This window comes from Pediculus humanus, genomic scaffold (assembly GCF_000006295.1).
Source record: "Pediculus humanus corporis 1103172107803 genomic scaffold, whole genome shotgun sequence".
NCBI classification, from domain to species: Eukaryota; Metazoa; Arthropoda; class Insecta; order Psocodea; family Pediculidae; genus Pediculus; species Pediculus humanus.
The window spans coordinates 408,498-428,378 of NW_002987394.1; the positions used below are offsets into that span (position 1 = coordinate 408,498).

Consider the following 19,881-nt stretch of genomic DNA (forward strand, 5'->3'; position numbering starts at 1 on the left):
AGAACCAAGTTTTAGTTTTTAGTTTTGTATTATGGTGCGGGTAAAAGTAACCTGTAAGGGCTAAGTAACCGTCATCCATCCAGGATGGTAGTCCTGTATGTTGAATACGAATCTCAACGTAATTCATTCGATTATTATAATAGCGGTATATCAAATTTAAAATTTTATTGGAACCTATCAACGGTTGTTATTTTTATAGTACTCAAAACAGGACCGTCTGAATCTTTGGATATTCAACCTACTTTTGGGTAAGATTTTTTTTTTTTTAGATCATTTAAATTTTTACTAAGTATAAAAAAAAAAAAAATAATTCTTTTCTCTTGCTAAATTTATTCAATTGTTTTTAAACTAAAAAAAAAAAAAAGTTTTCTATTTTAATAGAAATTTAAAATTTAAAATAAATTAATTAAAAAATTTTTAAACGAATTTAAATTTAAAAAGTTTAATTCGTTACCGAAAAAAACCGTTAAGAATGTGAATTAAAAAAAAAAAAAAAATTATTATTTTTACTACTTGTTCTATACTTGCCTGAAGTGCGCAGAAATCAATAAATTTTTTTTTTTTTTATTATTATTTTATTTATTACAAATATTTAGGTCGTAATTAAACTTATAATTTGATAAATTACGAATTCAAAAAAAAATTTTACTTTAAATTTATTAACTTTTATTATATATATTACGTACTTTTTATTACATTTTTTTTTTTTTTGTTTCAATGTAAAAATAAATAAAAGAAAAAGGTTGAAAATTTTTTTTGTTTTAATTAAATTTTTATTAACGAATTTAAAAAATTATAAAAACATAATTAGTAATTAATAAATTATTAAAGAGGACTACATAGTTTTCGTAACGTATAATAATTTCCAGCGCATAAAAATTTTAATTCTTCATCTCCTTGTGAAGTCAAAAGCCATTTTTTCGATCTGTAGTATTCCAGTACACTCATCATTTCTTTGTCATTTAAAGGTGGTACTTCAATGGGTATAAAAGGATGCAAGAACTCAATTCCCTGAAATAAAATAAATAAATTAAAATTATTAAGTTAATTAATTACTTGACTTTTGTTTGCAGCTTATAAAACTATTATAGTTGTATAAAACTATACAATGCAAACATACACCTTGTAGGTTACCACATATTAAAAAGTATAATTATTTTGTTTAATTCTTCTTTTAAAAAAAATACTTTTTATTTCTAAACATAATTTTAATTTATTTAAAATTTTTTGTAGAGAACATTTAAAATATCTTTTAAAATTTATCGTTAAGCACTTACATTTGTCTTTAAAAGATTCACAGGTAAATAAGATTTTAATGTATTATCTCGAGCTAATGATGTGCAAGTCAAAATAACAGCTCCATTATGCCAATCAGCTTTTGCTATATTTTTGAAAGCTTCAGTGCAATTTATATCCTCTGGTTTCCATTGTCCTTTTCTACGTTTGTAACAAGGTTCAGCATTAAATAATAAATTATATCCTTCCATAGCAACTAATGTTTTGACGCTAAAAAAAAGCAAAAATTACATTCTAAAAAACATATTAAATTTATAATAATAAAACAAATGCCTTTATTATTAACATTATTTTAAATTTTTTTTCCTTACCAGTTATTTTTTGACAGTTGTTTAGCTTCCTCAAAAACAGCATTAATAACTTCACAAGAATACTTTGTCCTATTAATGCCAAAATTCACTAAATTTAACAAACTTTCTCCTTTGTAATTTATTTCTTGAATGTTCCACTTGTATTCATTGTTAAGCTTTAACTGTAACATTTAAAAAACAATAATAATTGAAAATAATCAAAAGTCTCGTCTACTTCATTTAATTAATTAATTTTTTTTTTTTTTTTGTTTTCTTACATCTAACTTTTTTATAATATTTTCATTTTGATTTTTAAAATGTTTTAACCAATGTGAGCCCCTAATAGGTAAATCAAAAACACAATTACTGTTTATAGATTTTTCTATTTCAACTTTGTTAAAATACCATTCTTGTACTGAAATAAATTTTAGATATTAGTCATTTATTTTTTCTGGAATAATAAAAATCAAAATTTTTTTTTTTTTTAAATTACTTCTTGGCACATGAACTATAAGGTAATCATTTAAACTGGCATAATGAATTATGTGATATAAAGTGAATGCTTTTCCTCCTCCTTTTTTTCCATCTTTTCAATAAAATTAAGATTCTAAATATTATCGAATGTTGTAATAATTAATTTTAACCTTATAGTAATTATCTGTAATCGATACCATACAATTTAACCATTAAAAGGATACAAAGAACATATTTGTTTATAGGCGAATTAAAATTAGTATTTTTCAAATAATTTATTATTTCTAGAGCAGGTTTCCTAATCAAAATTGGTGTTTCATTAAATGTTTCACATTCATCTCTGTATTGACTGGGCAAACCTTTTTGAAATAAAACATCCAATGCTAAATTATTAGGAAGAGTATAAATGAGTCCAACGTCTTTTTGCGAATGATTACTCTTAAAAAAAAAAAAAAAAAAAGAATTATTAAGGAAAAAAGAAAATTACTTAAAGGAAATTTAATGTTTTTAACTAAAAAAACATACAGGATTTTTTTCAAGTGTCATAAAATTTTGAATACTTCCTTCCGAACTTTGAAAAGTAGAAAAAGCAGATAAAATCTGCCGAAACATATATATTGGTTTGAGACATTGGTTTCCTTGAAATCAATAAAAAATTAAATAATTTCAATTAAAAAAAAATAAATAAATAAAAGTAATAATAGTATACTTAGTGTCAATGGCATCTGAAATGTAGATTTTAATTCACAAAAGAACAGATTTATCCGTAACAAGTTAATAATTAAATTAGGCACTTGCTACAGTTCCAGTCTTACCATAGAGTTATCAATATATAAAAAAAAATCAGGTCTAAATTTTATATTTACCATAGGACTACATTCAAGTTTTTATGTATTTATTAAAGATATTTAACTGTCATATGTCGTCGAAAGTGGAATAGCAGTAATGAATAACAATATCACTTTTATTCATCAAATCGTATTTTGTATTGTTTAAGTTCTTCGACATGATTTGTACCCAGATTTAGAAAAAACTTTTTTTAAAATGGATTTAACATGAAATTTTAAGTTTTTATTTTTATTTTACCGTCACTTATAAAAATGGATGATTCCAGTGATAAATTTTATTACATATATTCGTCCCAATTAGATGTAAACGTTAGGGTTAAAATGTAAGTCTATACAATTTCTTGCTAAACGTATGTTTTAGAATTAAAGATTAATTTTTTACTGGTTTGCATTGAAAAAATTGAATTTCAGCTTTTTTTTCTTGTTTCTAATTTAAAACAACAAAGAAATCAAATTTTGAAATACTGTAATGTGAAAAAATTTCCTTTTTTGTGAAATGAAAATTTTTGTTTAAAAAAAAAAATTTTCCCATATAGAGGTACTCTAGATGGACACAAAGAAAGACAACAATTTGATAAACTCCTTGAAGATCCTATGCTCAAATTCTGTGGACTTTATCAACAAGAAACTGCAGATTTGAAAGTGGTGTGCCAAGTTTTTGCTGATAATAGACCATTAGCTCTGCCAGTGTGTACAAGCTACAAACCATTTACTACACGTTGGAAGTAGGTATTAAATTATCATTTTTAAGTTTTATTTGGTAACTTTAATTAGATCAGAATAAATATTAAAAAATTTTGTTTAATTTAAAACTAATTGTTAATTAAACAAATTTTTAAACTATTTTTTTTGACCACTGTTGCATTTTTCCATATCTTATTATTCAATAAGTCGTTAAATCACAAATAATCAGTTTGAAAAATTTTCAAACTTATATGATACTTTTAGATTTTTTTTTGGTTTTTATTTTAGTTGGAATGAATGGGTTACATTGCCAGTTTTGTTTAGTGATTTGCCGAGAAATGCTCAATTAGCTTTAACCATTTATGATTGTATCGGATGTTCTCAAACTCAGCCGGTTGGAGGGACTACAATATCATTATTTGGCAAACATGGCGTGTTCAGGACTGGTATGATAGATCTCAAAGTCTGGCCAAACTGTGAAGCTGATGGAAATTTCCCTAGTCAAACACCTGGGAAAACCAAAGATAATGGAAAAATTCAAACTCAAAGGCTTGCAAAGGTGCTGCACCTTGTTTATCTTAAATTTTGCTTTTGATAATTTTTTTTTTTTTTAAATCAATCGTGGTATCTTATAAATGTTTTATTAACTTTCAGCTGGTTAAAAAACATAAAATTGGCCAACTGCCAGTGGTTGATTGGTTAGATAGATTAGCATTTCTTGAAATAGAAGTTATCAATGAAATGGAAAAAAAAAATTCAAATTTTTTTCATTTGATGATCGAATTTCCTTTTATCGAAGTCAATTCAGTTCCTGTGAGTAAAATTATTATTATTTTTTTTTTTATACTTTTAATATTATTGTAAAAGATTTTTAATATAAATAACCACATGTAACTGTAGTATACAACTGCATATGTAAGTACTTGTAATTTAATATATTTTAAATTAAACTCGTTTACTTTTGATAAGAAATTCATTTTGTATGAAATTTTTATGAAATTGATTTCAGTTTTTAGAAAGCATTTTCTTTATTTTCTTTTTATTTATTTATTTGTAAAGTAAAAAAAAAAAAAAAATTATATGTTTTTATCAAAATTTAAGACAGTTTATTTATTGATAGCTACAGCATGTTGGAGAAAAAGTTTTTTAACAATTTAAATCATAATTAATATGTCGAATACTTTAAAACTAATTAAATAAAAATAAATTATTATTTACAATATTTTATTTAAATTATAAAGTTTTTTAAATTAATTTTTTAATGCAACAATATGTAAAAAAATAGTTATTAAAATTTTTTCTATGAAAAAGATTTAAAGTATTTAATTTTTGTGATCGCCGCCTGTTTAAAAAGTCGCAGAGGGGATTATTGAAATTTGGTCAGTGTGGATGTTACATAATCAATGTGGCGTTACTCAAACTTTTTTTTTTTTAATTGAAAATGGTGTATAATTTTTTTCAAGTTTGTTTTGTATTTGTAAATTTTTTTTTTAAATTACTCATTTAATTAATTTCATTGTTAAAGCATTCAATTGTGTATTACGAGCATGACGGCGATGAGATTTACATGTTCAAACCACAAGCTGATATCGTTACGATACCCGATCACGAAGTTTTACAAGTATGTTTAACTGTACTTTTTTTTAGTCACCATTTTGGCCATTACCATTAAATTTTCTGCATTATGATTAATTCTTAATTGTCAGGAAAATTTAGTCGAAAGCAAACACCACAAACTGGCTCGTTCTATTCGTTCGGGTGTATCAGATAGAGATTTAAAACCCAATGCCATTGTCAGAGACGCTTTAAATACAATCGTTGGATATCCTCCTACAACTCAGCTTTCGGTCGAGGAACAAGATTTGGTTTGGAAATTCAGATTTTATTTAAGTAATCAAAAAAAGGTATAAATGATTATTCAACAAATGCTTATTTTGAATACTATCTGCAAAAAAAAAAGAAAAGATAATTATTACACAATATTTTCGATTGATAACAGGCTCTAACGAAATTTTTAAAATGCGTTAATTGGTCGATAGCATCGGAAAATCGTCAAGCAATTGAATTATTAAATCACTGGGCCCCCATGGATGTCGAAGACGCATTAGAATTGTTGTCTCCCAATTTTACACATCCGGTTGTGAGAAAGTATGCAGTCACTCGTTTAAAACAAGCATGCGACGAAGATTTATTATTATATTTATTACAACTAGTCCAGGCATTAAAATATGAAAATTTCGAGTGCATTAAAGCTGCTTCGTTGGTTTCGAAAAATGATGATAATTCATTGGTATCTCGAAACGAAAAAGTTTCAAGGTATGATAAAAATGATTCAAATCCTACAAAAATACTTCATGCCAAAACCAATAATATTATTATTAAGGCCTTTTTTTAAATTTTATTTCAGTGAAAATCATCTCGTTATCAACACCGTTAATGATAATATTCAAGGAAACAATACGGAATTAAATGAATTTTCATATTCCAACGATGGCGAAGAACAAAATAAAACAGATTTCGGAGAAGAAAATTGTGATTTAGCTTCGTTTTTGATTGATAGAGCATCCAAAAATACAACTTTAGCTAATTATTTTTATTGGTAAACATTAAACAACGTTTTTCATAATAATGACTTTAATTTTTTTTTATGAAATTAATTTTTTATTTTCAGGTATTTAGTGATAGAGTGTGAGGAACAAGAAAATAACGGAAAGCAAGATAGTAAAGTAAGAGAAATGTACATGACGGTTATGAAATTATTTTCTGAAAAACTCATGAAAGGAAACGGTGAATTGAAAAAAAGAAGACAATATTTGCAAAGGCAACAAAATTTTATAAACAAACTTGTTCAACTGGTCAAGGTATATTAAAATTTTTTAGCATTTTATTAAAAATAATAAACTTCAATAAAATTGTTCTTTATTATTCGACATGAAATTTTGCATTTTTAGACTGTAGCCAGAGAAAGCGGAAACAGGAAAAAAAAAACGGAAAGATTGCAGTATCTTTTGTCCGATCCCGAAGCGTTAAAATTTAATTTTACTAATTTCGAACCTCTTCTTTTTCCTTTGGATCCACAAGTTTTAATAAAAGGAATCATTCCAGAAAAGTAAGTTTTCGTTCTCATTTATAAAAATGCTCGTTTTTAAAAATTAATTTAATTAATCACTTTAATTAATAATTAGGGCATCTTTATTTAAATCCGCGCTCATGCCATCTCGGTTAACTTTTTTGACCGATGACAATAAAGAATACGTGGCCATTTTTAAATACGGTGACGATTTACGACAGGACCAACTTATATTACAAATGATAACTCTAATGGATAAGTTACTGAGAAGTGAAAATTTAGACTTGAAATTAACTCCTTACAGAGTTCTAGCTACCAGTGCGAAGCACGGTAAGAAAAGAAAGAAATTAAGAAGGTATCATCATAACTACCGAGACAGCAGCATTTTAAATTCATTTTTTGTCGAAACAGGTTTTTTGCAATTTATCGAGTCCACGACAGTAGCGGAAGTTTTGGAATCGGAAGGAAGTATACACAATTATTTTCGAAAACATCATCCCAACTCAACAGGACCCTACGGTATCTCTAGCGAAGTTGTCGATTCTTACGTTAGGAGTTGCGGTGAGTGTTTTCCGTTATGATGAAATGGAGGATTTCGAAAGGTGTTTCTTAATTGTAAAAAAATTTTTTAGCGGGTTATTGTGTCATTACTTACCTTCTCGGAGTCGGCGATCGTCACTTTGACAATTTGCTTCTAACCAAAGATGGTAAATTGTTTCACATTGATTTCGGGTATATTCTCGGTCGCGATCCAAAACCGATGCCTCCACCCATGAAGTTGAGTAAAGAAATGGTGGACGCAATGGGAGGAGAAAATTCTGAACATTATCAACAATTTAGAAAACAGTGTTACACTGCTTTTTTACATTTGAGAAGGTTATTTATTATTTATGAAAATTCTTGGGTCATTTTAAATTTTTTTAAAATTAATTTTCTTTTCGTTTTTGTTTTTTTAGACATGCTAATTTAATGCTAAATTTGTTTTCTTTAATGGTTGATGCTTCTGTGCCTGATATTGCTCTTGAACCGGATAAAGCAGTTAAAAAAGTTCAAGACAAATTTAGATTAGATTTAACCGATGAAGAAGCCGTTCATTACATGCAAAATTTATTAGACTTGAGCGTGTCTGCTGTAATGCCGGCATTAGTTGAACATTTTCACAAATTAGCCCAATATTGGAGAAAATAATTTTTATAATTGAATAATATTGTGATATTTTTTATTTATTAAAAATCGTGTTTTTAAAAATTTTTTTGTTAAAATTGTTTTTAAACACTATTTTTTCTCGTTATAACTAAACGTTGGTGGTGCAATAATATTTATCAAAAGTTTGGACGATACGTAATTAACCTTTTCAAGAAATAATTTAAAGGTGCATACCTATTTAGTTATGGGAATTTTTCAAATAGTACTTCACACAAGCAAAAAATTCGCTGCCATAATTTTAAGATTAAAATTAAAAAATTTTTATTTGTTATTGTTATTGTTTTTTTTTTTTCATTTAGGCATTTTAAAGAGTTGGCACAAATGTTTGTATTTAATTTTCGATGTTTTGAAACAAAATCACATATTTTGCTTTTAAACATGATACAAAAATCTTAATATTTTTAATTTTTAAAATGGTTTTAGAAAGAAGTCATAAATTATTAGTTAAAATTAATTATTTTTTTTTTCAGAAATATAAAAATTTTCTAAACAAATCCAGGGAATCCGTAATTTACCGTAATTTTAAAAAATACTTTATTTCACAATGATTTATAAGTAATTATTCTTTATTATTTTAATTTTGAAATTTTGAATAACAGCGATTGATGTTTTAAAAATTTTTTAAGTAGAAATATTAGAAAGAACCGATTACTTTATCATTTATGGTTTTTGATATCCAAGAGTCGATTTCATGACGGTCCTGCTTATGTTGTTAAGGAAAAAATTTCAAATGGTCAAATAAAACCTGATCCAAATCAATTGATCGTAATCAATAAATTACAAGAGTTATATGAAAATTTAAAACATTATTCCCCGGGAAAAATAAAAAATTTAAGACCTCCAAAAGGGGTATATATTCATGGGTCTGTAGGTGCAGGAAAAACCATGCTCATGGATATTTTTTATGAAAGTGTTAAAGTAAAGTTAACTTTTTTAAAGTTGAATTAATTGTGAAATGATGTGAAGTTTGTATTATTTGAAAATTTTTTAGGGATTTTATAAACGACGGGTTCATTTTAACGATTTTATGACTGATGTCCATGCTCGAATTCATCAACTAAAAAAAAAAGAACACAAGTCAACATCAAGTTTATCACAAATTTATAGAAATAAATCTTTTGATCCCATTAGGCCGGTAGCAAAACAATTAGTTAGCCACGCTTGGTTATTATGTTTTGATGAATTTCAGGTTAGAATTTCGAAATAAATTTATCGTGTTAATGTAAAATTGTAATAGATTCCTATTTCTAGGTAACGGATATAGCAGACGCCATGATATTAAAACGAATTTTTACTGAAATGTTTAATTACGGTATGGTCATGGTAGCTACATCTAATCGTGCGCCTGACGATTTATATAAAAATGGATTGCAAAGAGTAAATTTTCTACCTTTTATTCCAATATTAAAAAAACACTGCGACGTAATAGAAATATTTGGAAAAGATTTTAGGCTATCTATTGCTGGAGACAAGCAAGAAAGATATTTAATGTTGGTAACTTTATTACTAAACTATTACTCTATGACTCATTTTAAAAATCCAATTATTAAGTATTTGTAGGATAAATAATAAAAATTTTTTTTTTTTTCTTTAAGAAATAAAGAACCCGGTACTCAAATGATTATGGATAATGCTTTTAAAGAACTTTGTCAAAAACAAAATAAAGGAGTAGAGCCTAAAGAAATAACTGTATTAGGGCATTCTGTTGTATTTCCTAACACTTGCGGTGAGGTGTTATACGCGTCTTTCGAAGAACTATGCGAAAGAGTAAGTTTTTAAAATGTCAAAAAAAAAAAATTATACAATAAAAAAGAATAGCCTACTTATAAAATTTTGTTTTATTTAAAAAAACTACTCTTTAGCCGTTAGCTTCTGCAGATTATATTCGAATAGCCAAAGAATTTAAGACCATTTTAATCAAAGATGTTCCCAAAATGGATTTAACAGAAAGAAATCAAGCAAGAAGATTTATTCATTTGATTGATACACTATATGACAATAAAGTAATTTTTTTTTTGTTTGTACAAAATTAAAAAATACTTTTGAAAATAATATCAACATGTTTTGAGCAGGTAAAAATTATGATGTCTGCAGCTGACGAACCAAAAAATTTATTCTCTGTATCAAATAAAAATTCAGTAAATGAAGACTATAGTAGATTAGTAATGGATGATCTTAATTTAGAAAATGACACAGTAAATATGTAATGTTTATTTTATGTTACGTTTTTAATTTAATGTTTTATTTCGAGTAAATAACAATAAATTTTTAATTAACAATTATAAAAGTTCTTAAAAGAATTCTTGTTTTTTTCCATTGCATAATTATTAAGGAAAAAAAAAATATTATTTTACAGGAAAACTCAAAAGCCAGCTTATTTTCTGGATCAGAAGAAGTGTTTGCTTTTAAACGTACCGTATCAAGAATTAAAGAAATGTGTTCTAATTTATATTGGAATACCTAAAATAAAATTGAAACAATATTTTTGTAAAATAATAAATTATTGCAGTGAATTTAGTTGTTTTTTAAATAAAATACCCCAAACGAACATCAATCCTATTTTTTTTTTCTTTACATTTAAAACTTTCCGCCATTTTCTTAACTTATTATTTGTAAAAAATAAGTTGGTAGACTTTTTGTTCTGGCGCCAAGTTAAGCTGTTGTTGCTGGGTTTGTTGCTCTTCAGTGAAATTGCAATTGCCAAATAAAATTATTTTATTTTATATTATTTTTTAAATCAAATAATTAACCATGTTTGAAGCAAGATTAGCTAAAAGTGCTATTTTAAAAAAGGTTTTAGATGCAATTAAAGAACTCCTTAATGAGGCGAGTTTTGATTGTTCAGATGCTGGAATCCAACTCCAAGCTATGGACAGTTCCCATGTTTCCTTAGTTTCCCTTAACTTAAAATGTGATGGTTTTGATAAATACAGATGCGATAGAAATATGAGTATGGGAATGAATATTGGAAGGTAATATTAAGTTTAATGCATTCTATTTAATCTAATTTGTCAAATAAGTAATACTGATGTCTATAGTATAGTAGTACCGATGTTTCTAGTTAAATTTTAGTATTAATTTGTAGATATTTACCCTCTAATTAATTTTATTTTAATTTCAGTTTAGTTAAAATTTTAAAATGTGCTGGAGTAGATGATGTAGTGACAATCAGAGCTCTCGATAATCCTGACACTGTCACTTTTGTGTTCGAGTCAGAACATCAGGAAAAAGTTTCAGATTATGAAATGAAATTGATGAATTTAGATCAAGAGCATTTAGGAATTCCTGTTAGTAAATGAAAGAAAATTTATTTTCTTTATTTATTTAAAAAAGAATATTTTGCAATTATATAACTTTATTTGTATTTTATTGTTTGCTTTATGTTTAGGATACTGAATATGCTTGTGTGGTTAAAATGCCAACAATGGAATTTGCTAGAATATGCAGAGACTTAAGTCAGTTTGGGGAAAGTATTGGTATAACATGCACCAAAGATGGTATTCAATTTAGTTCTTCGGGAGACATTGGCTCAGGTATTTATTATGTATTATATTATGCCAACCTTTATTGAAAAAAAAATTTTATAAAATCAAAATCTTAAAATAACTTATAATATATTTTGATTTATTATTTTTAATATATTCACATAAACTTTTTTTAGCCAACATTAAACTCGTACAGACTGCTAACATTGATAAAGAAGAAGAGGCAGTAATAATTGAAAAACAAGAAGCTGTAAGCTTAACATTTTCTTGCCAGTACCTAAATAAATTTACCAAGGCATCACCATTATCAAATCAGGTATGATGGTATTTACTCATTTTATTACAATATTTATTTATAAATTTTAAAAAAATATATTAATTGTCGTAGGTTAAATTATCCATGAGTCATGATGTACCATTAATGTTGGAATATGGCATTGCTGATTTTGGTTACATGAGGTTTTATCTTGCACCTAAAATCGAAGATGAAGAAAACTGATTATTAAGACTAAATAATTTTCACTTCCTTTTGATTTTAAATCTTCTAAATTTTGTAAATCCAAGTCGTATACCTTTTATGAAAAGAAGAAACACATTTTGCAATTACCTTTTTATGATTTTGATAATTTATTTGTAAAAAGTATTAAATAAAATGCCAATTTTTTTTTATGTTTAATGCTATTTTCAATGTGATTGATTGATTTTTAATTACATTTTCCTTTTTTAAATTTTAATTAATTAATATGGTTTGCCAAAAAATTTCTTTTCCCTGAATATTTTTTTGTTTATGGAAAATATATATGTTCTATTTTGAACTTCTGTTAGAAATTTGTAGTAAATACAAATCATTCATTATAGAGAAAAATTTGAAATTTTTAAATTAGATCTTGATTAATTATCAATTACATTGTTAAAATTATAATATATAATATAATTAATTACGATACTAAAATTTTAAACGGATTAACGGGCAGATTACAATAATAGAAAAAAATCATACTTCAGTTATTAATTTCGATAATCTCTATAAATATTTATAAAAATATATTGAGATTATTCCCGCCAAAATCAAGGCTTCTTACTAAAATAGCTTTAATAACCAAAGAACTTTTAAAATAAAACAATATAAAATAACTGCAACGGTTTTTTTTTATTAAAAATAATTAAAATGAATTTTTCATATTGCATCATGAACTTAATCTAATCATCCATCTATGAATTATTAATGTAAATAAATTTTAATTTGAAGAAGTAGCCATGTTGTATTTACTTTGATGTGAACTGCAAAGGTAAGGTAACATTTATTTCATTTTAGATATTATTTATTTTTATTTTTTCCGGTGTAATTATGAATAAGGTTTTGCAATATTAAAAAAAAATACTTAATACGATTAATATTTAACTGTTTTATATATGGATTTTTATTTTTATTTTTCAAAACGTTTAGAAAAAAAGCTAAAAATATCTGATTATCTTTATTATTTTATGAAGTCTTTGATTTTGTGCATTTGTATTAATTTTTTTAACAAAGTAATAATAATGATTTTTAAAAAAAATTTTAGTGTATGAAATATTTCAAACCAGATTAATATAATATTGGCCAATTTTTGGTCAATTCAAAAATGGAAGAAAACGAAAATGAAAATGAAAATGTTATACGCAGAAGGAAAATAATTTCCTCAGCAAAAGAGAAATTGGATACAGGCAAGTTAAAAAAATTTTTTTTTTTTTTTTTTTTTAATTACATCATAATTTAATAATGATATTAAAAAATTTCTCTCAATTACTTATAATTTCTTATGTTTTTCTTATTATGTATTTTTTACACACTGGCAAATTTTTAATTTTTTACTTTAATGTACATTTAATTTATTTTTATCAAAAAAAAAAAATTATTAAAATTACTAACAATTATTTTTTTTTAAATTAATAAATTTTTTTTATTAACTAAATTATTGCAAGTAGTTTTATTGTAATTTTTAAATTAAAATTTTTAAATACATGCAGCCTCAAAATTATTGAGGAAAAAAATTCCATGCACTGGGCACTTGATGACACCGAGAAAGTTATGGATTCAAATGGTGCCCACTAGGGTAAATATAGTTATAGTTTGGGTTGTTCATACATTTTATTATTATTCTCAAGTAAAATAAACAATAAAAATTGTTAAAATTTTAGAATACTAAAGAAATACATGAAGACTACAGTTATTAGATAATTTTAGGCTTAATTAAGGTATTAATTGATTTGTTGTATTTTAGGAATGTGATGTTGTTCTTTTATTTCCTTCATCGACTTCAGATTCTATTCTTATGTGGTTATTATCACGATTGAAAAGTGGTGCTCCTGGCTTGATTGTCCATGTTCGTCATCATTCTTCCTCTGATAGCTATGGATTTCACTTAACTGCTCCTTACAAAGTGTACAAACATTATTATTCAAAATATTACAATATAAATTAACATTTTTAAAACAAAAATTTTTTTTTTCTTACAGATTATTAAAAGCCGCTGAGCAATATCATCTTCCAAAGCCTCTTAAAAAAGAATATGGAGGTGGTTTAAAAGAATTTGTTGAAAAAGATATTTTGTGTTTTGAAATAATTGAAGATAAAAATAACTTTTTTTCAACTCAAGAGAGGCAATGGTTAATTTTGAATCTTTTACAGAATTTGAGAGCAAGTATGTTTATTCAAATTTAATTTTTAAATAAAACTATTAATATTTAAATGTAATTATCTATTCGTGATTTTGCTTTAATTTAAGGTTGGCCGATTATTAAATCTTTATTTAATTTTTGAAAATATTTATATGATAACTTTCAACAAAAATATCTTTGTATTTAATAAAAAAAAAAAAAAAAAAGGAAATTAAAATAAAAAGGCAGTTATTATTTTTAAAGTGTAATTAATTATGTGATTGTTAGCCATATTGAAAACATGATTAATTTTTACATAAACGTTCATGTTATAATTTTTTTTAGATGCTAATGACGTTGAAGAAAAACCTGCTGGTGTTCAGTTTAATGAAGGCCAAGCCATAGTTCCAAAATTTCTTACAGCTGGTGTAATATCTCAAATTTTTCCATTACATGAACTTCCTACATTGAAAAACCTACAAAAAACTTGGGTTCAGGCTTTTTTCAAGCAACAACCTTTAGGTAATTTTTAAACTTATCCTTTAAATTGTATTATTAAGTATTAAATTTCAAATAAACCAAAGTTTAAAATTTAATTATTATTTTTAAATATTTTAGATGATATTTGCAACTACTTTGGTGTGCAGATAGCCATGTATTTTGCTTGGTTGGGCCATTATACCATGGCTCTTATTGTGCCTGCTATTGTTGGTTTTTTATTTTGGGTAAGAATAATAATAATAATTCGTTAAAAAAAATTTTATTGAAATTATTACTAACCTAACAAATTTTTTTTTTTTTTTAGATTGGTTTTTGTAGGGGAGATCAAGCTACCGAGGATGTTTTATACGTACTCTTTTCTTTATTTAATGTTTTGTGGACTAGTATATATTTGGAAGCATGGAAAAGGTATAGTGCCAGTTTAGCTTATAAATGGGGAACTTTAGATCAGAGAAACGATTTACTTATGGAGCCGCGGCCATTTTTTACGGTAAAGTCTTTAGTTCACAATTAAAAATTAACTCGTTTTTAAATTTTTTATTTTAAAAAAAAAATTAAAGGTTTATTTTTTTTTTTGTAGGGGCCTTTAGAAGTAAGCGCTGTTACGAATCGTCTTGAACCGACTTATCCGTCTTGGAAAAGATACGTTTTTCGTTATTTTGTCACAATTCCTATAATGATAATTTGCTTAATTATTGTTTTCATAACAATGATTATTATTCTTCAACTTCAGGTAAAAATAATCCTGTTTATTTAATTAAACGAATAATTGACAAAATATTAATTTGGGGTGAATATTCTAAATGTCGTGAAATTATTTTACAGGATTGGTGGGATGGAATATTACACAAGAAGGGTTTTCCATTTTTTTTAAGTTATTTTCCAAAAATATTACTAGCCATCGTCATAACATTTTTTGATGAAGCTTATTATAAAGTTGCTCGTTGGCTTAACGATATGGGTAAATTTAAATTATTATTATTATTATTTAATTTTTTTATTTTGATTGAATTTATATTATTAGGCTTTGTTTTACTATTTTCAATGTAGTCGATTTTTAAAAAAAAACTTGGAAAAAAAAAAAAAAAAAGAAACATACAAATTTTCAATAATACATGTGTTAGGTAAAATCCGTAAGAAAACTGCATTTAAAAATTTTTCACACAATAGTTAATAATTTCGACTATGAAAGACAGTTTGTTGTATAGATACCTAAAAAGTTACTTTAAGTACAAATTTTTACATATTCATTTAACCATTTCTACCTAAATTTCCTTTTTTTTATTAATAGAAAACTATCGACTAGACACAGATTTTGAAAATCATCTTATCGTCAAAGTAGCTCTGGTTTGTATTTTAATAATTTGATAAAATTTCATTATGTATTTTTTTTCGGCATGATTTTCACAATATCTTGAGTGCATCGTATAAACTCATTATAATTTTATAATTTTTTATTATATAGTAGAGTGCAATTATAATTTTTATTTGTAATTTTTGGGTAAAGTTTTTGCATTAATTAATAAATCATCACACATACATACAATCAATTTTTTAAATTTATCTTAGTATTATTATTTTGCAAAATTTATTTTTGACATGTTTAGCTTATTGGCTTCCTGTGTATATAAATTTCCAAAAAGTTGTGTAGCTTCAAATAAAAAGCCGACACGTTATTGAATTTTATTTTTGTTTTATTTTAGTCGATTTTGTTTACAATTTACATTTTCACTTATTGTTTGATTTATTTTTTGTATTATTTTCGTCCCAATTAATTTTTTTTTTAATATTTGAATATATTAAATTTGTTTTTCCTTTTTCAGTTTCAGTTCGTAAATTCATTTTTGTCTTTATTTTACATCGCCTTTTATCTTCAGGATCAAGAAAAGTTAAAAGAAGTAAGATATTTTCGATTAGGAAAAATTACTTGGTGACACTTTTCATTTTTTTTTGAAGTTTTGATAGTAACGGTTTTTTTGTGGTTTTCAGCAATTAGCGGCACTTCTAATTACACGACAAGTTATAGGAAATATTAAAGAATCTGCATTACCGTATCTCTTGAGCAGATCAGACTCGCCAAGTTAAGTTTTGATTTGTTTGGTGCACTTAGTCCTTCGGAAGTCAAAGAATTTCCTCCTAGTGAAGAAGAACAAAACGTTGAAAATATCAGTTCGAAAAGTCAAGATCAAAAAGCATCGGGAAATAGAAATATCAGTCAGGCAGAGCTTGAAAGCACGTTATTTAAGGTGCTAATAGTTTACAAATAAAATTTAATATATTTAAATTATTAAAATTTAAACATCTGACATTGTTTATTTTTTTAATTTTAGTACGATGGAACATTTGAAGATCATTTAGAAATGTTTATTCAAATGGGTTACGTAGTTTTATTCTCTTCTGCGTTTCCCATGGCTGCTTTTTGTGCTCTTATAAATAATTTAATAGAAATAAGAAGCGATGCTTTCAAATTGTGTTTTATATTTCAACGACCTTTTGGACAAAGAGTGCCTGATATTGGTTGTTGGCAGGTAAGTATGTTTTTGATTTTTTTTTTTTTAATCAAAATGCAATTGGCTAATTATTTGCTTCATTTTTCTTTCAATTTCAAAAATTTTGTAGAACGCAATGCAGATAATGGGTTTAATAGCAGTGTTAGTCAATTGCGCTCTGATCGGCTTATCTGGCCAAGTTCATAGAATGTTTCCCGAAATGTCTACTACTCAAACGATTTTGTTGATAGTAGCGCTTGAGCATGTCATGCTTATTTTGCGGTATTTAATAAGTAATTCAATACCCGATTTACCCGAATGGGTTGCTACCGAAATGGCCAAAGTTGAATTTGCTCGCCGTCAGGCTGCTTGCTCCTGTACATCATCGGTTCAAGAAGGCACCGGGTTAGTAATCGGAAGGTAAAATCGAAATTGAATACTGTAATAATACGTGAGGGGGTATATTGCCGGCAGAAGGCGACTGGTAGTTGCTTTCAAATCATTAATCAAATTAAAGCAAAATAAATTAATTAAATTTATTTATTATTAATAGGCGTTTTTGGGCCTAAATAAATTGCATTTTAAAGTTATTACGAAATAATTAAACCGAAGTCAAATAATAAAAGCAGAATTTTTATTTACAAATATATTTTAAAAAATAAAAAGTTTTTCTTATTTTACAATTTAATATTAATTTACGAATTGTAAATGATTTTTGAGTAATTTTTAACTCTTTTTTTTTTTTAAATGATATTATAATTTATTTTAAACAATGAGAAGTGAATTTATGGATCATGTTTTAGATTTGTGGTTTCTCCTGCTGCAAAAAAAGAAGCACCCAAAGGAACCGAATCGGTGGAAACGAAGAAACAAAATTTACTTAATTTTAAAGAACTTAAGCAAGAGATAAAACCGATACCTAAAGAGTTCAAAAAACATATTTCAGGAAGTGTTGCCGCTCTAAGAACCCCATTAACTCCAGATTTATCGAAAAAAATGAATTTAAAATTAGGTAATCATTGGTTGACTTCCGAAGAAAGCGCCTACAATTTAACAATAGGTTCTCACGCTAATGCCGACTGGATGAGACGATTTGCTTTGGATAAGACTAGAAAAACTAGCGAACCCGAAGTGGGATCTAAAGGAAACAAAGGTTTATCATCGTATCGGAGCACTGATTGCATTCCTAAAGATTCATCATCGTCCGATTCTGATTTATTACGATCCGCGCCTCCTTGGTCTAGATCTAAATTTCGCTTCAATTCCGAAAAAGAAAGAAAATCCGATACACTCACCATATTAGAAAAAGAATCGAAATCAAGTTCTTCAACCACCCCAGTTTCGGAATCTGCACCCGAATCTACCTCTTCCAGTTTATCTTCTTCATCAAAACTTCCTGATGATGCTGAAATCGCTGCAAAAAAACAACGCATTAAAAGATCACTAATGAAAAGAGCTCGGAGCGTTGCCATATTTTCATTAAAACTCAAAGAAAAAAGAGCAATTCAAGGAGGTAAAGTACCTGATACGTCAAAAGCAAAAGAATCGAAACCATCGTGGGGAACCAAGCCAGAAGGAGCTACAGGAGGTGAACTCGGTTGCATTCCTATTGAAATGTTGATTTCCGTGGATGATGTTGCTAAAGACCTCGAAAGGAGACAAAGTCCTTCTTCTTAGTTGGTTCGTATTACATTTTATCATTAAATAAAATTGAAACAAAACGTATATATATATACTACATACATAAAAAATAATAGGTAGTCACTAAAAAAAAAAAAAGGTAGCGCTTTTCAGGTAGATTAAATTATTTTAATTAAATAACGTTTTCATTAATAATGATTAAATTTAATTTATCTTCGGTTGTATTATTATTATTAATATTGCTTGCTTCAGTTCGATTTCTTTTTTTTTTTTTTTATATAAGTTTAAAATTTTTAGATAAACTAGAAGAGTTTTTGGTAAAATTTTTACCAAAGTTTTGCGGTTCGTATTAGTAAAAAAAATTTAAACATTCCTTATTATTTATTTATTAATAATTTAATTATTTAAATATACAAAAAATATCGAATTAGTGAGAAGTGAAAATAAAATTTTTCTTTAACATCGAATCGTTTGCCTAAAAAAAAATATTAATAAATTATTATTAATAATTTTTTTTTGAAAAATTTTGCATTTTAATAAATATTATTATTAAAAAATAATTTTGTTATTATTATTAATCAAGTTAATTATTTATTTATTTTTATTAGGCGAGTTAAAATTAATTAATTAATCATTCAAAAGTTTTTAACTTATGTAAAATCAATTTATTTATTTATTTATTTAAAAATTTTGTTACCGGCTTAAGTTTAAATAAAAAAAAAAATAATAATAATAATAATTTATTATTTATTTATAATAATTAATAATGCTTAAGCTTATTTTAAATGCGGGGCCTTGGAACAAAATAAATAAAGTATGCTTCTTGCTTTTATTTATATATATATATATTAACAAAAAATTAAATAAATTAATAATAATTAAATAGTTTTATGTAGTTGTTTTAATAACACGATATTATTATTATTATTATTATTATTAATTAAAAATACGAAACGAATAATTTTTAAAAAAAATAATAATAATAAATAAGCAAGCCTGCATTAAAAACATTTTTTTAGCTTTTTTTATTTTGATTAATTTAAAGAGAAAAAAAGGGGGGAGGGGAAAAACGATTTACAACGACAAAAATAAATAAATAAAATTTAAGCTCACTTATTATTAATTAATTAATTTTTTTTTTATTAAACTAATTAACTAATTTTTTTTAGACTGAGTTTTTACTGTATTAGTTACAGATTATACGTAATAATATTAAAATATAATAACTTAATATTTATTATATATTAAAAAAAAAAATTT

General features: G+C 25.5%; 5 protein-coding genes across 5 annotated transcripts; 4 read left to right on the top strand and 1 right to left on the bottom strand.

The window, feature by feature from the left end:
• Nucleotides 1-825: 825 nt before the first annotated feature.
• Phum_PHUM372260 (mitochondrial 28S ribosomal protein S29, putative) lies at nt 826-2,672 on the bottom strand (the record flags this gene model as incomplete). Its single annotated transcript, XM_002428213.1, has 7 exons — nt 826-1,011; nt 1,278-1,506; nt 1,608-1,768; nt 1,865-2,001; nt 2,080-2,172; nt 2,285-2,498; nt 2,586-2,672. The coding sequence occupies 7 exons, from the start codon at nt 2,670-2,672 to the stop codon at nt 826-828; spliced, it is 1,107 nt and encodes a 368-aa protein (XP_002428258.1).
• A 488-nt stretch (nt 2,673-3,160) lies between these two features.
• Nucleotides 3,161-7,850, top strand: Phum_PHUM372270 (Phosphatidylinositol 3-kinase catalytic subunit type, putative; the record flags this gene model as incomplete). The annotated part of the gene is made up of 14 exons (XM_002428214.1): nt 3,161-3,231; nt 3,445-3,633; nt 3,881-4,151; nt 4,247-4,405; nt 5,118-5,213; nt 5,299-5,496; nt 5,592-5,908; nt 6,000-6,191; nt 6,264-6,453; nt 6,544-6,701; nt 6,778-6,992; nt 7,074-7,223; nt 7,295-7,538; nt 7,619-7,850. 14 exons carry the CDS (start codon nt 3,161-3,163, stop codon nt 7,848-7,850), a joined length of 2,682 nt encoding a protein of 893 aa, XP_002428259.1.
• A 431-nt stretch (nt 7,851-8,281) lies between these two features.
• On the top strand, nt 8,282-10,332 carry Phum_PHUM372280 (ATPase n2b, putative; the record flags this gene model as incomplete). The annotated part of the gene is made up of 9 exons (XM_002428215.1): nt 8,282-8,311; nt 8,339-8,374; nt 8,511-8,786; nt 8,860-9,057; nt 9,120-9,358; nt 9,464-9,635; nt 9,731-9,871; nt 9,941-10,063; nt 10,225-10,332. 9 exons carry the CDS (start codon nt 8,282-8,284, stop codon nt 10,330-10,332), a joined length of 1,323 nt encoding a protein of 440 aa, XP_002428260.1.
• A 287-nt stretch (nt 10,333-10,619) lies between these two features.
• On the top strand, nt 10,620-11,852 carry Phum_PHUM372290 (Proliferating cell nuclear antigen, putative; the record flags this gene model as incomplete). Its single annotated transcript, XM_002428216.1, has 5 exons — nt 10,620-10,840; nt 10,990-11,155; nt 11,257-11,401; nt 11,530-11,669; nt 11,742-11,852. 5 exons carry the CDS (start codon nt 10,620-10,622, stop codon nt 11,850-11,852), a joined length of 783 nt encoding a protein of 260 aa, XP_002428261.1.
• Nucleotides 11,853-12,975: 1,123 nt separating this feature from the next.
• On the top strand, nt 12,976-18,657 carry Phum_PHUM372300 (uncharacterized protein; the record flags this gene model as incomplete). Its single annotated transcript, XM_002428217.1, has 15 exons — nt 12,976-13,061; nt 13,377-13,446; nt 13,615-13,775; nt 13,850-14,034; nt 14,336-14,512; nt 14,609-14,715; nt 14,796-14,981; nt 15,072-15,224; nt 15,317-15,452; nt 15,783-15,838; nt 16,315-16,379; nt 16,530-16,737; nt 16,822-17,019; nt 17,111-17,400; nt 17,784-18,657. The coding sequence occupies 15 exons, from the start codon at nt 12,976-12,978 to the stop codon at nt 18,655-18,657; spliced, it is 2,952 nt and encodes a 983-aa protein (XP_002428262.1).
• Nucleotides 18,658-19,881: the final 1,224 nt, after the last annotated feature.